Source organism: Anopheles cruzii, chromosome 2 (genome assembly GCF_943734635.1).
Source record: "Anopheles cruzii chromosome 2, idAnoCruzAS_RS32_06, whole genome shotgun sequence".
NCBI classification, from domain to species: domain Eukaryota; kingdom Metazoa; phylum Arthropoda; class Insecta; order Diptera; family Culicidae; genus Anopheles; species Anopheles cruzii.
The window spans coordinates 50,893,053-50,908,460 of NC_069144.1; the positions used below are offsets into that span (position 1 = coordinate 50,893,053).

At 49.6% G+C, this 15,408-nt stretch overlaps 1 protein-coding gene across 1 annotated transcript in view; it reads right to left on the bottom strand.

The window, feature by feature from the left end:
* The window catches only part of LOC128266910 (uncharacterized), a 57,131-nt gene that overhangs the window by 2,992 nt on the left and 38,731 nt on the right, over window positions 1-15,408 (bottom strand). Inside the window, exon 7 of the mRNA XM_053003699.1 lies at window positions 1,175-1,299. Coding sequence (XP_052859659.1) covers window positions 1,175-1,299 — 125 coding nt within the window. The remainder of the gene's footprint in view (window positions 1-1,174; window positions 1,300-15,408) is intronic.

Below are 15,408 nucleotides of genomic sequence, written 5' to 3' on the forward strand. Positions count from 1 at the left end.
GGTTCGGCAGGTGTCTGCCGTCTGATTTTGGCTGATTTTTTGTTTGGCAATAAATTCTGAAGACAAAGGCGAGACTTTGCGAAACCGCGCGACTGTCTCAATCGGCGTGGCGCGAGTGACGAAGCGTACATTAATCTTCCCCCTGAAGGGCGATCTTCTTAGCAGGAGGTCCTTCCTACGGGTGGAGTCGACTTATCAACAAAGGAAGGAAGGAAGTGTACTGGGAGTCGGATGTTTGAACCCTTTCGAATGTTGGACCAATTTAGAACCTCTTTCAGTATGGTTCAAACGGTGAAAAAAGTCCATAACGATAGTTTTTTGCGCAATCAAGAAGTTTCTGAAGAAAATATTGATCAAAAACTTACTAAATTCGAAACTTCTAATTTCAAGTGAGAAAAGCTTCTGTTGCCTCCCTCAAGGGAGCCGACCGAAGCGGGAACTCCGGGAAAATGCAAACGATTCCCTCCTACCCCTCGCGTCGTAAGTTAGGCCACATTGAAATTGAGCATGAATTATGATCACACCAAAGTTCCGTGTTGGCTCCGACTGAAGGGAAGAACGAAAGAATGGCGCATCACAATGGGCGCGCATGTCTGGAACGAGACGCACAGGGGCGCAAGGATTCGCGAAGCCGGACGCCGTTGCCGGACGATTGAAAGCATAATGGGGATTTATTCGCGTCGAATGAGCCGCGCACCGACGCGACGTGTGGGAATACTGCGATGCCGCGATGGTCGAACTTTTCTACAACCGATCGATCGCGATCGGCTGTGCATTAGGCAATCGAACCACGATCGGCGGCGTTGGCGTTGGCGAACGCGGATGAACGTGGATTCGAATTTGCATGTTCCGCCGGTTTGTGGCCAACAAAAAATACTGCTACTGCGATTCGGTTTCAAATGTTGCCCTTTTTCGCGAAGACGAAGCGCGATCCTGGGTCAACGGGTGGGGGGCTACGAGAGATCGGCAGACAGAATGCATCAATCACCAATAGAATGGGTCGGCGACAACGCACCGGCGCGGGCACCGGACAGCAGGGACTGGCGGCCGGTCGCCGCAAGTCGTTTGAAAGTCGTTTGTGTTTCACCGTTTGCGGGCCGCGCAAGCGAATTCCGCAAGCCAAGAAGTGGCGCGCAGAAGCGCAAGAAGAGCGAGACAAGGCACCGAGACTCACCTGCTGCTGGCGTTTCATCCGGGGACACTTGTAGCTGCAACTGACGCAGCGCGGCTTATGCGTTTTGAGGTCCGTTAGACAGTGCTGCCGATCCTTGCACTTGATCGTATCGCAAGTGGCGGCCTCTGGAAAGGTATGGCCGAAGTGCCGAAAAGAAAATAGAAGAAAAAAGCGAGAGCACGGAAAGAAAGAAGTTGTAAATCGCAAGGAAGGAAAGATAAGGCCGCAATAATATGGCTGCCGGACGGTGGAACGACTTGAAGCGGAGCGAAGGGCGCACGGCGGCGATCCCAATTAAAAGGCAATTTGGTGGAGTTTGGAAGTTTATGGCGCATCCTCGGACGCTTGTTTTTTTGTGGCTTTGCTGCGCTCAGAAGGTCTCTTTTTACGACACGATCATTTAATTTATGCCCGAACCGTAGATTGTAGACATAATTTGGTGCGGCCCCACGCGGAACGGGCGGGTCCGTTGCGCATCAAAACCATTGCACAGCTGCATTAGGATTTCGGGCTGCACCTCGAAATGCACTTCGATCGTGCCGCCGACTTGGATCGACCGGACCAGAGGGGCCATCGGGGGGTTCGCGATCGGAAGGGCTACCACTCGGGGCCATCAATATTTTTACGACTAACTTTATTTTTACCGTAGACACGGCCGACCGTTTCCATTGACTTTTATAGCATCTCGGTTTATCTTCTTTGCATCCGTTCATTTTTTCTGCTCTTTGAATGCAGAAAAGAAAAACCGGTAACGGGAGAAAAATAGGCATTTTATGTCGCATCGATCCGACGTCGTAAGGTTTTCGCAATTCGAGCAGGCATTCGAGTTTCCTGGCTTCGACATCGGATCAAAGCGTAAAGGTACAATGTTCTAAGCACACCGAAAACGGGGTAGTTAATTGAAAGTCGTTAAAGTTTCTAGGTTAATTAAGACTCATAAAACTGGTGAATAAAATCGCAAACATCAGCCTGGGAACGGAAGAAAGAAGGATTTTTATGATGCTTTTAATTATACGAAAAGCAAGTGTTGTTATCATTTTTTATATTATCGGAATTGAACGAAGATCAGTGCATCGCCTTTGCCTTTGATCGGTATTTACTCGGTATCGTGTTGTGCACGAAACAACTCCTGGCGCAAGTTCGTGACCATACTGAAGGCAGGCTTCAAATTTTGATACAATCATTCGATTTCCGCATTTATGATTGAACACAAAATTGAATTAAAGAAAGTTCCTGTTCTACGTTAGTATGAACTCCGTGAGACAAACGGATGAGAGTTCTCCGTACGGAGCACAACTCATCGTCTGAAACGTTTTGTCCATCGTGCGACCTTTCCGGACCGTGCCAATTACGTCATGCTGTCTGGAGGAGTCAGGCCCAACTACACTGCACTGCACTCTGCAGAGCCCTTCGTGTTCTCGACGACGATCCGTTTGTCGTCCGTCGGTTTGTCAGTGCCAAAAGTTTAATCGAAACATATTTACAACCCGAAAGCAAGAACTGTCGTCTCGAATCTCGAGTGCATAAGTGCAACACTGTTTCATCGTCCAGCCCGTCCTCGACCGGGACGCAAAACTTGATGATCGCGACAGCAACCCCGGGGGCGTACGATGGTGTGCCGTGTACGAAGGAATGCGTCAACAACACTCCACTGGCAACATTGTTGCATACCATTCCGACCACGGACCTCGTTCGGATGTTCTGTTCCTGTCCGAGGTTTTTCATTAATATCCCGCGAGGGCTCGAAGTGCGATACGAATATGGCTGACCCGACCGACGGCTGGAGTGACAGTTATCTTGGAAAAGCAAATTGAAAAATTATGTTTTCAATTTAACACGCCTTTCAGGTGCTGAAACAATCGTGCATCGCAGATTGTGGTTGACCGATTGCTCATACGATTCAATTACGCACGGGTCGAATAATTGCAACAGATTTCTTTGTCGCAAATACGCAAGATAAGCGACGACATGCATGCGGTATGCAGCTTGTGATTGATCTTAATTGTGCGTGCAATTGACATATTTTACAGATATGATACTCAATCGACGGCAGGCAGGAATACATTACGCGTGTGCGAAGCGAAAAGAAAAGGTTCCTCCTGAAGGCTCCGCTTTCATCGAAGATATGCATTTCTGCAGTCTCTCGGCACGCACGATTTGTTAGCTCCACATACGTAAGATATAGATCGAAAAATGCAGTCCAGCGCTGTTGGAAATCGCTCGCGACTCTCGCGGTCGTCTGGGCAGGGAAGCGGTCGTCTGGGCAGGATTGAAACAGGAAAACCAGCCGACCACAGCCGAAGAACGTACGTAGTGCCGCTTTCTGCAGCGCCCAGCGGCTTAGCGATTTTACGCCACTCTCATGCTTCCGGCTTTACGGGCCACCGGCAGTTTTTAGTCCCCTGGTGCTGCCCTTTAGTTGTTGCTGCTGTTGCTGGTGCCCGAGCAGCCCGACAACCGAGGGGCGCGGGTTTTTTTTCTTCTCAACCGTCCAACACTCATTTGAAGGGATTTTTCCTGTTCGCCAGTTCAAGGCGCCAGTTGACAACACATTCCGACGTTCCGGTGGATGGCGCGCCTTTTGCAATTCCATTCCCCGGGAGCAGGAAGGAGCGAGCGAAAACGAAAAGGAACTTCCGAACGGAACCCGACTGAATGGAATGGTTTTTCAATATGGCCGGCTTTTCCGTCTGGTCGAGTCGAGCAAATACGAGATTACCTGTTGGTCTCGAAGCTGTACCATTTTCTGTACCAAATGCTGAGCGAAAACGTTGCTCTAAATTCAAATGGCACCGCATAAAGAAACGATTCGATAGCGGTTTATGAATGGGAGCACATAGAGTGAAGAATGCGCATCGCGTTTATGCTGCAAACACGTAACACGCCGCTGAATGTGTCTTCGCACCGGCGTGATATCGATAGTGACGTGCGACCAGACTGCGATCGACTCCTGCGATCGTTCCTTCGTCGTCCGTCCTGTTGGTTTTTGTCAGCCACTGACACTGACGGTGACAGTGATGGACATCTGATGGACGTGCGAATGCAACGGGTGCAGCCTGTCGTCACACCTTACGCCGGCCCAAACACGGTGTCACGGTTTCTTACACGAGCCAATGTGTCTCCAGGGACCGTGGCCACATCGTGGCGCAGAGACAGTAGTCATCGAAGAGCTGGGCGCACCTGTGACAGGCGACGAACCTGTGGCTCACCGATCGCTGCGCTACGCTGCTGTCGATGCGGATCGTCAATAAAGCTGTCCGCCGTTGCTGTCAAGTGTGCGCAGGTACCGTGTGATGGCGAACCTTCGGCGAACGATCCGAGAGGGCGTGGATCTGGTGGAGAGTTGGGACTTGATCTCCATCGCGACCGAACGACCGGCCTTTTTGGTTGTTTAATTGCATTACCTTTAAATTAGTGGCACGCACTTCGTCAGCGTCAGCGCACAGTCATTACGCGCTCCGATGTTGGCAAGCCTTTATTAAGTGCTTAATTTATTTGCCACATTGTTGCACGTGTCAGCAAAGCGGGACTGGTTAATCGTTTGCCCCAACAAATACACAACAGGGCGTGCGAATGATTGCGATTTGGTTAGGGAATGAAGAAATCGATCACTGGAAATGCGAGTTGAAGCGATCGGTCTCAGGCAAGGCAAAGCCTCTATCGCATTGTGTTGTACAGGGTGGAGTGTTTAGATTTTGAACTACCGATTACTTGACTTTTCAAACGTCAATCTTCATTCTAGAAAATGTTAACATTTACTAAACGCTTTGACAAACGCAAAATGGGACGCTATACACTTATCGAAAATTGGGAAATATTAAAAACTTATTTCCAAATTGGTGAGTCTTTAACTCAAACTGTACGAAATTGGAAAAACTTATTTCCGGTCATCATTTCAGTTATGTTAATAAGCAGAAGCGTCGTATTTGGGGCTCGGGTGCACTTGGGTGCATCAACTGATAAAAATAATTAGTAAATAAATAAAGCCCCAAATGATGATTCGACGTGTTCAAAGTTTTAAAGCTTGAGGTGGGCCGTGCTGATGTTCGCGTTGGGCCAAATTCGGTCAGTCGCCAATCTCCCCAGCAAACAATGACAATGGAAATGACGGGAATACAGGGTCCATTAGGGGACTTTAGGCTTCACTGATCTTAGGAAGGCCTTTTGGGCCCTGGAGGATCTTTAAGACATTCGGTCCAGTGGTTACGAAACAGTTTGGGCCACATTTTCGGAACACAAAAGTTTGCACAGTGCTCGTCTTACCCGAGCGGTGCCCCACACTGCCGCCAACCGGGCCGCGGCCCCAATCGTAGTACCCGCGGGTGGCGGTACGAGGTTGGAGGTGCACGCGAGAAGCATGTTTTATTGCCATGCCCGATAAATATTTCCCGTTTGCTCAATTAGCATAATGATGCTAATTATCGTACACTTGTGCGCCAAAGTGCGCTTGTAAACATCGTTGGTCGTCTGCCGCACACAGCTGCCTGCCTCTGTCTGCGCCCATAGCCCTTTCGGTGAGCCCTGTGAAGTGACCAGCGGTGACCGGATCCCGTTGCAGTTACTGGGCCGCAAAACCGGGAGAAGCTGTGACTAATTATCACCCCGTTCGCCGGTCGGGGAGTTGGGTGTGCACATCATTGAGTGCGAAGCCGGCTCTTTTTCTTTTTTTTTAATTATCTACTCCTGAAGGGCCCTCAAGAAGGAGAAAAAAAACGCAGCGAAGCTAATCAGTGTCAGGAGTGTGTCAAACCGGCCGAAGGCCTAGCCCGGCGACTGGAAGGCAGTAGGGCCAAGTTATGCTAAACTATTCCACCGACTGTCACTTTCAATCAACATCAATGCGCGCGGAGTACATCGGTTATCGGTTATTGAAAGTGACACTAATGTCTCCGGCGCACCGCGCTGACTGGACTGACACCGCCGAGACCGGACTGTGGTCAGCGCCGCGCGGGCCGCCGAGTGGTGGCGGCGGCAGGAAAAACTGTATCGATGATGATTGGCAGTGGAAATTGAAACCATCCGGCCGAAGCCGTTTTTAAAGTCGCATTCGCGCGGATCCCCGCCCGTCATCATCCGGTCCGCCGCGGTTGACCCGCATTGGGAACGGGCGGTGCGTGTGAAGGAAGAAAATCGGCCGCGAAAGGGGAGGGGAAAAAAACAACAACAACACGAACGATACGATACGAAGCAACTGCACCTTGGAGCGTCGTCGAGCCGGAGGATGTGGCGTGCATAATTACCCATCTGTAAATCAATTTAGAAAGGCATCGAGCGTGAGTGCCAACTGCACCGAGCATCCCGGCGCTCCGGGTGCCGCCACCGCCCCGGGGTGAAATCAATTATGCAAATCAGGGCGCGGTGCGTCGCGTGAGAATGCCCGGGGGCCCTGCCGGGATGGGGCGTGGTGTGGCGGTCGATCGGGGATCTCGCAATTAACGGGTGGCGATTAATGAGTTACGAGCTCGGAAAACAATCGGAAAGCACTTCGAGCGCTTGATATCTTGATGCCGCAAACGCCCGCGGGCCGGGAACACTCGATGAAGGTGACGAAATCGTTTCAATGCGGAAAGTAATTCACAATAAGAGGGTGCTTGCTAAAACTACTCAAAATAAAGAAAAAGTAAACTGTAAATAGGAAATAGTAAGTAGGTTGTAGGATAAGTCCTTGGAGGTAATGAAAAAGCGAAAACTAAACCAAACAAGTTGAAGCCAGACAAACTAGCCGCGTGAAGTATGGAAGACAAAGTGGTAAAGTTTGCGTTGCTCGCGCTAATAAAGAAATTGTTGATAATTTCGGGTGTTTCATGTGACATATTAAAAAAGAACCTTTCATTTGCTGCAAGGGTTTTGCAGAGTTCCGGACTGGACACGGCTACTTCTGGGAGTATCTCGACCCCGGATCGGGAGATCTCCGACGCCGCAATGTCTGGCCAGCGTGGAGTACCCGGAGCACCATTCTGTTTCTGTGGTCCGGTGATACCCGGAATCGAATGCAGTCAGAGTGGCCTCACGTTACAACGAGGTTCCAGTGCCATTAAGCTAAGCAGATTTCTGATGGACCTGAGTCTAACGTCAACGATGGTCAGTAGATCCTGAGTACAAAAGCTGGCCGGGATACGCCAACTTCTAAGATACTCTTTTCTGAGGTTTAGGCCCTTAGGCCCACCGAGGGATTTCGCCAGGGGGACGGATTAGCTTGCCTCCTCTTCAACATCGTACAGGAGAGGAGAGATCCGGGACTTTGGAGTAGAGACCTCAGGGATCATTTACTTCAAGTCCAGCAAGATCCTGCCCTATGATGATGACGTAGCCCAGCCCGTACACAGTTAAACGAAAATAATACCCAAATCATGGTGGCGTCAGCAGCCCTACCAACAACATCAGAAAGTATAGATAAGGGGTTGAGGTTAGCACTAACAATGACATGACTGAGGAGATTTGCGCCAGGGTACTAGCAGCCAACAGGTATCTTACAATCGTATAAACAAATTCAAATCGAAGTAAAACAGCACAAAGCATCATAAGCAGCATTTAGGTGTAAAAATGGTCAATATCGTCTCGTTTTTCAGCATCCCGCGCATCGGCAAGTTGAGAAATAAAAAAAACCAAGTTCATGAAACATAAGCTAAAACCGGCTTAAATGTGACGCGTAGTACGACAAGGGTTAAGCACAGGCCGCGCCGGGGTCGGGGCTGCCGCTGCTGTTCAGCTGCTGCTGAAACGAACATGACCTACCCCAATTTGTCGATGACGCTCCGCTTGAGTGCCGGGAATCAGGAAGGAAGCTCCAGCATCTCGCGATGGAAATCTCACAGCAGGCCCGGCCGCGAACTAACATCCGAGGTAACGCGCGTTGACTGTGGCCATGGCCACTGTGGCCGGAGGATGCTGCTATCTCTCTCTCTCTCTCTCTCTCTCTCTTTCTCATCTCTCGCCGGCTCTCCGTGCGACTGATGATGCATTATTCAAAAGTGGAACCAATTCGAATTGTAAAACCGGCCCCGGGCCCGAACCCTCTGAAACCCGGGGCCGGCAGATGATTTAATGTGCCGACGACGGCAACGACGACGACGCTAACGAAAGTTGGCGAAACACAAACGCACAACATCGCGGCTTGGTGCCCGTCGTTGGGCGGGCGTGTTTTCGTTCGGGATGCCGGCGTTGCGTTTACCGGAAGCAACCGCACCGATCAGACGCCGGACGCCATCGGGAACCGGTTGGCGGCCGAAAGGACAAACAATTGAATTTTATTAACCGTCCCACGGGGGTCTCTTTATCGCGAGGTCTTGGCGAGGCTAACCCGAAAATCACTTCCAGTAGCCAGTTCGTTCCTGGCAACGCTTGGAACGTCATTTTATTACTATGCTGCATTGAAAGATTGAAACCATGAATGGTGATCAGTTGTGGTGATCTTTATGGTGATTGCTACGCACAAAACGGCCGACTTAAAACTCCTGAACTCCCCGAACAGCAGCCAGTGCCAATGGCAGGAGTCGTAAGATCTCTCGGACTGGGGCTATAACATAATTTATGCTCCCATACTATGCTGGCGCGATTAGCGCGCGAGTAATTTATTTATAAAATCGACCTGCGCGTTAATTAGATGACAAATAATGATAAGTATTAATAATTTCTTAACGACACACACACACACACATTTCTCGATAACAGGCTCCATTAGGCAGAAAGGCTAATGTTCCTGCGGCTCATTAGAGCCCCTGGTCGTGTTCTCCGCGCAGACCTCGCGATCCCCGCAAGCCCTGGTGACACCGGCGTCGGCTACACGGAATTAGCATAAAAACCCGATCAATCATCGGGCGGCGGCCGGGAAGTGTTGCGCGTGTCACTGACGCCACTGCGCAAAACAATCGAACGACACGGACCGACGTGGCGTGGTGATGCTCCATTATGCCGCCCACCGACCCGCTCCGTGCGCCACCCATACCTCACGCATAAATCGTTATGATAATGAGACAATTTGCTATAAAAATAACGATAATAGGGGTAAAGCCAAACGGATCGCTCCCGTGCGGCGGGCCAGCCGCTGGACCGGCACTGTTTTCGCCTCCGGCAACACTATGGGACCGGGGCGGAGCGATTTGTCTTGCGCAACGATGATTGCGCCGTTCGATGAGGTGCAAATGATAGTGTGGCGTCTAATGGCGGTCGCCAAGCCAACGGCACACTCGCTCGCAAGAAGATGAGCCGCCGGCGGGCCAGACTAGCCGCTGCGCGAACCGGATCCGGGGCAATCCGAGAAATGGATCACCGGGAAGATGATTGATCGTTCGGCGCATCTCACCGAACCCGAACCACGCCGAACGGATTCGTGGAAGCGATCCGTGACCGGTCCACTGGCCCAGCCGCCCACAGGATCGCGCGCCTCGCGGCTCGATATTCTTGCGAACCGAGGCCGAGGACAACCGGCGGCCGATGGGAAATTTATGAACCCCCTCCCCCCCCGCGCCAGGTCTCACCCCGGTCATTACCGGCCAATCGGTGGGCAATTTGTTTCTTAATAAGCGCAATTAATTCCTCCGAGCCATTTAGTGCGGCGAAATGGCGAAGAACGAAACGAAGACCGGCCGCCTGGGTCACTGTCGTCGGCTGCGGATAATCCCCTTAACCTGTTGCCTCACGGGGCCAGGGAGGACGAGAGGAGGTGTTGAAATGCAGCCGTACAAAGAGTGCAATTTGTAGCACAAGTTTGTTCATTTGCGCTCGCCTAGGAGTTGGTGGTGTCCATCGAGCCAGGGACATCGAGCAATCCCCGAGCCCGAGTGCGATAGTGCCCTGCTGCTACAATTGCTGTTATTATGATTCGTGGCCCGCAACCTGGAACCTGGGGCCGGATGTTCCCCGGGGCGGGAAGGATTTGTAGGGGCCATAGGGGCGACTTTTTTTACGCCTCTTCGGGTTTACTTTTATACTCGTGGAACACGATTCCATTTGCGGGTTCTCCTGACGCACATGAGGTGCCTGAGAAATGGGCAATCTCCGGTTATGTCTCGGGGCTGCGGGGTCAAGCAGCCAAAGCCTACGATCGGTGGCTGGACCGGATGCGAATGTGACGCATCTTCGGTTCGCCGCGGTTCGGAGTGGCTGGTCCGGGACAAACTCTCTTCTATTCTGGTGTCTTTCCCCATGTCTTTGGCCAACAAATGAAGGATTGTTTGAAGACACTTTATTTTAAACCATTATTTGTAGCAAACGTTTTAAAACTTTTAACCAATTTACGGTGGCTTTAGCGGTCGCTTGCAAGGAAAGATCTTTTAGAGGAAAGATCAATATCTGTCGAGACTGTGCTTGTCATCAGAAGCTTTGATTATGATGATGATAAGATTTAAAGAAATTGAGAAAATACAATTACAAAATAATAACAATTATTATAATGAAAGAGACTACATACATTTGAAACACGCGCGCGAATGAGGAAGTGGTAGTCATTCTGTATGAATAGAATCGTTGGTGTCAATTTGCTCAAAGCAGATGATCAGGTTTTGTACTTGATAGTGGCACCACATTATCAACCAATGGTAACTGGAAGTGTGAACTACAAACAGAGCAAGAGCAACCTTCTGCGCTCCGGAGAGTGGACCCTCCCTTCAAGTGGGGGACGTCATGCATTGTCATGGTCTAACACTTTAAGGGACGGCGATCGTTGTAAGAAAGGAGTGAAGCAAGAAGCCATGGTTCTGGAGAGTTTGCTCCCATGCCCCCTCTCGCTGATTTTTTTATTGTTGTAATTATCTATAGATAAATCCGTCCTTCTCAAATCTATGCAGGGGTAAGAAGTGGGATTTATCATCATTATCATAGAGAAAAGTAGTAATTTTGGAATACAATTTTACAAATATCGATGATCTTTTCAGCATTTACACAAACCCCAAGTCAAGGCACTTTTTGCAATTCGCTATTGACTGTTAATAATTTAAAAACAAGTAGAACTGAGCAATTTCTAGCTATTCTTAAGAAAATTTTGTTCTCTGAACAACTTTTGAAATGAACTATTTTATGAAAAAATTTACACAGTTATTGCTTGTTTTTGGATGCCATTTTTGGCCTTAATAATTAAGTTGGATGACAAGAAGAAAAGATACAACTCAGTTACATAAGTCGAAATAACTATGAACATAATTTCTCCTAAAAATAATCATCTTTACGATTTTTCCTATAAGGTTTGGGTAAACGTTTGTTAGCCCAGCATTGTCTTTCAAAAGCGCCCTCAATTGTTGTTTAGCATGCTACAAGGTGACATCATTAATTCGGCCATTGATTTAGTGGTTTCATTAAAACAATTGAAGAACTAATAATTAATTAATGATGAGCAGGTGACAGGGCTTCAAGGATAGGCAGAACTGAGCACTACGTTCCCATAGTGCATCACCACCAGCTGTTCTGCCCAGTGGCCTAGCGTCACATCACGGTCGCTTCGTCCCGTCACCGTCCTTAGTTGTGTTCAGCCGTGGCATCGCTCGCTACAAAGGAAACCAATTATGGTCGGCGTCGTGGCCATTCAAAGCACGCGCAGCATAAACCGGCAACACCGGTAAACACTATGTTGTGCGGTGCGCTGTCTCGCGCGGTTCCATGCGTTCGCCGAGCCATCGAAACCATTGTTGCCGTTGCCGGTGGGGAGACAGCTTCGGATGGTGGGCATCGGAATGCGCAGCACACGATCGAGTGGCCGAGATTGTGGTTTACCATCTTAATCTTTCATCTGCCCCGATGTACCGGACCTGCAGCCGGACCTCGACTGCAGGGGAAATTATGCTCGTGCGCTGCGACGACGACGAGCGCAGATTGGCGCGCAGCAGTCGGTTGCAAATTTGTATTACTTTTTAACGGCTGTGGTCCTCAGTCTCCCGCCTCGGCGGTTACATTCCTCACGTAACCTCACCACTCCCGGCTCACGATTTTGGAGGATAATTGAATTGGGAAGTGTAGCCACCCCGCTCGGGACCTCAACGCTCGAGACGAGAGCGAGAACCATGAATGCCACCGACAAACACTGGAAAAACTCCCCAGACCAGATCCCCTGGAAGTGACCGCCACCCCGCCCCACATCCCCCCTTCGCAGGGTGGTCCGGAAGGTCAGGTCAGGAAGAGATACTTTTGTATCCGCTCCGCCAGCTCATTACCATCCGTTTTCGGACCCGGAACGGTGTTGCAGCACCCGAACCGAAGGTCACCTCAGATGCTGCAGATGCGCTGCCCACGGGCCGCGTGCTGCACTCGGGGGCCGAAGGGCTCCGTATCGCACCCGGTTGGCAATTAAAAACCCTCAGCAGAGCGATCCATCATTTCTGTGCCGACCGAGCGGGAGAGGCCCGAGCCCGAGGGATGGTGCAATAACGCCCTCTACCCGGCGGGTCCAAGCTTCAGACGTAGCCGGACGCCTCAGCCGGCTGCTCCGCTCCGTGCGCCCGTGCCGGACGTGTCGCCGTGCGGTTTGGCCGCTCCGAAATGCACTTTTGCATCGACCAGATAGCAGATGCGGCCCCCGGAGGGTCGGACCCCGACCATAAACCGGCACGAGCCCAAGCGACAGAGAGCTAGAGAGAGACAGGGAGCGAAAAAACCAAAACATGCGATCCGTCTAGACTTCTTAATGATTCCGTTGTGTTGCATTATATAATTTTTATTACTACACACACACACACACAGACACAGAGAGAAACCTCCTGGGCTATCGAAAACAATTTGTTCATGCCAAAAGTTGCAGCACGCTCTGCACGGTCCGCGTGGCCCAAGGCAGGCGCGGTGCAAGAGAGAGAGAGCTTTCCAGGGTTGGCTGATCCAGGCGGGCGCAGAATGCGGTACAGGGGCGAGTGCAACTTTTGCATCCATCCGGAGCCATAATCCGGTGGAGCCCGGATCCGGCCTCTCCCGGGGGCCCGGGCACGAAGCACGCAGCACGTGGGAAGATTGAAATGCATCCATCGTTTGGGGCGTCCAGGGATTGTTGTGGAATAAAATTAGTTGAAAAACTTTACCTACGTCGGGAATGCACTCGAGACCCCGGCCAGTAAGCGAGACAGTGGGCGAGAGAGAGAGAGAGAGGCAGGAAGGAAAAATGTTACACATTCACGGATGAGCGCACGGCTGAGATGCAGTTTCGCAAAGCCAGCAGACGCTGCACCACGCTGCACTGCCCGGCGCACCGTGCATTGATATCGTCTTTATTGGGGCTGCTCCGCCTCCGGAGACATGCGTTTTGATGTAACAATTAAATGTTGGCTTTTTATCACTGCACATTGGCCGCGTACGTGTGTGTGTGTGCCCGATGCAACTGGCCCGTGGCCGTCTGTCTGTCTGTGGTAGGACCGACCCGGGTTGTCCGGTCGGGTTCGTTTTTGAAGAATGTTAACCCTTTCGCAGACGTGATGCGATGCCGTGACGGTGAGCGAGAGAGCGAGAGAGGATTGCAAAGGACGACTTGGAACGGAACGGTTCTTTCTGGAGACTGTCATTAGCTTACGATTATGGGGTTCAGTCAGCGATTGCATTATGTTTATCAAGTAAAAAGAAATACATAAAAGCAATGAAGTGCGCCTAAACGCAGTTGACTTTGAAATATAAAATAATTGGAGCACATACCAGACGCAGCGAAACAAAGGTCATCATCCATGGGTCAATGGGCGATGACAAATTGGCAAGAAATTATTTTGTTTCTTGTAAGATGACAAAAACCTTGAAACATTGTCAACTAACCAATGCAGAAGCTCAGACTGAATATGTGTTTAGTAAATATGTGTTTTGATGGTAAACATTGCAAGAATATATTCGCCTGAAATATGCAACAACAATTTCAGGAAAAAAGTGCCTTATGTTCATGTCATCCCATCGTCATCTTTTCCCATCGCCATGCTTTGAAACCTTTTTCATCCTGGTCAAAGGTGCTGTGGACTGATGAATTAATGGTAAAAGTCAAGAGACAGAAACAGTTAAAAGTTAGAGACAGAAACAGTTAAGGAGTTGAACTGTTGTCTTATTGGTGTTACAAAATCAAGATTAGAAAACAAATTACAAAAGCATTATGCTCGAGGATGCATTTTTTCCATGGTCATATTAACTCGAAAGCATACTAGACTTGTTGAAAGAAAACATTATTCGAGAAGAAAAATGTGTCATTGCTAAACATTTCATCCTGCAATAGGATAGTGCAGCAATCTACAAGATACAATTTCAGTCATGGAGTACCTCGAGGATGATGATATTAGTGTTTTAGACTGTCCAGCAACAATACCCAGATCTGTCATCCACTGAGAGCATATGGACGTTGATGGACTTTGAAGTATCTGAAACTTAAAGTATTTAGATTTAACAAAACTCGCTCAGTTAATCTGGTCTAGTAAAAAAAATCTAGTCAACTATAATAACTTTTTTTTCGCGTCAGAGGAAGTGGGGTTGATCTGAACATGCATGCGCAAAATCACAAAAACAATAAAGAAATACTATTCATCGAAGTTTTCGGTTAAATTTTGATGGACTCAAATAAATGTTTCATCCTCGTATTTCATAAAATATGTTGTTCTGCTTAAATAAGCTTTGATTCGCCAGTCACTGTATTCGAGTGTCCAGCCCGACAGTGAGAACTATAGCAAGTGATTTCCGGTTTGTAACCTTCTCAGCTTACATTGAAGATGTTACGTGTGATTCTTTTAAAAGGAACGTAAGGCCCTTTTCCATCATTGACGACTCTTATCTTGTCCGACATCGACAACTGTCGTGCTAACAAGTGCTAAAATCAAATGCAACAATCAACGAATCGGAAACGGATGTGAGTCTTTCACAGAGAACAAAAAACTGTTAATAAAAGTAATGCTTGGTGAAAAGTCAAACAGAAAATACCTCAGCACCTTGGTGCCGAACGGGAAACGGTCGTCCGTCCGAGCTCATCAAACTCGCGCGCCCGTCGACCCAATTCTGTCCGTCTACGTTTACGTCAATTGCTTCCGAGTTGCCGTTGCTGGTCTGCATGGAAGCCTGCACTGGCCTGCACTGGCCATCGGCAGGCGCCTCCCGCGCCGCAGAGTTTGATCAAAGTTTGATTGCATTTTGCAACGCAATCGCCTTCTAATTGATAGCCCTGCGCGAACCGACCGAAAGGGCCACGGCAAAGGGCAAGGGCGTTAACGGCAGGGTAGGGACCCTCGTTCGGCCCCTGCCCGAGCCGTGAAACGTAACCGTAGCAGCACGCAGCCCCGTTCGTTTCGGTTTCGGAAGCCTCC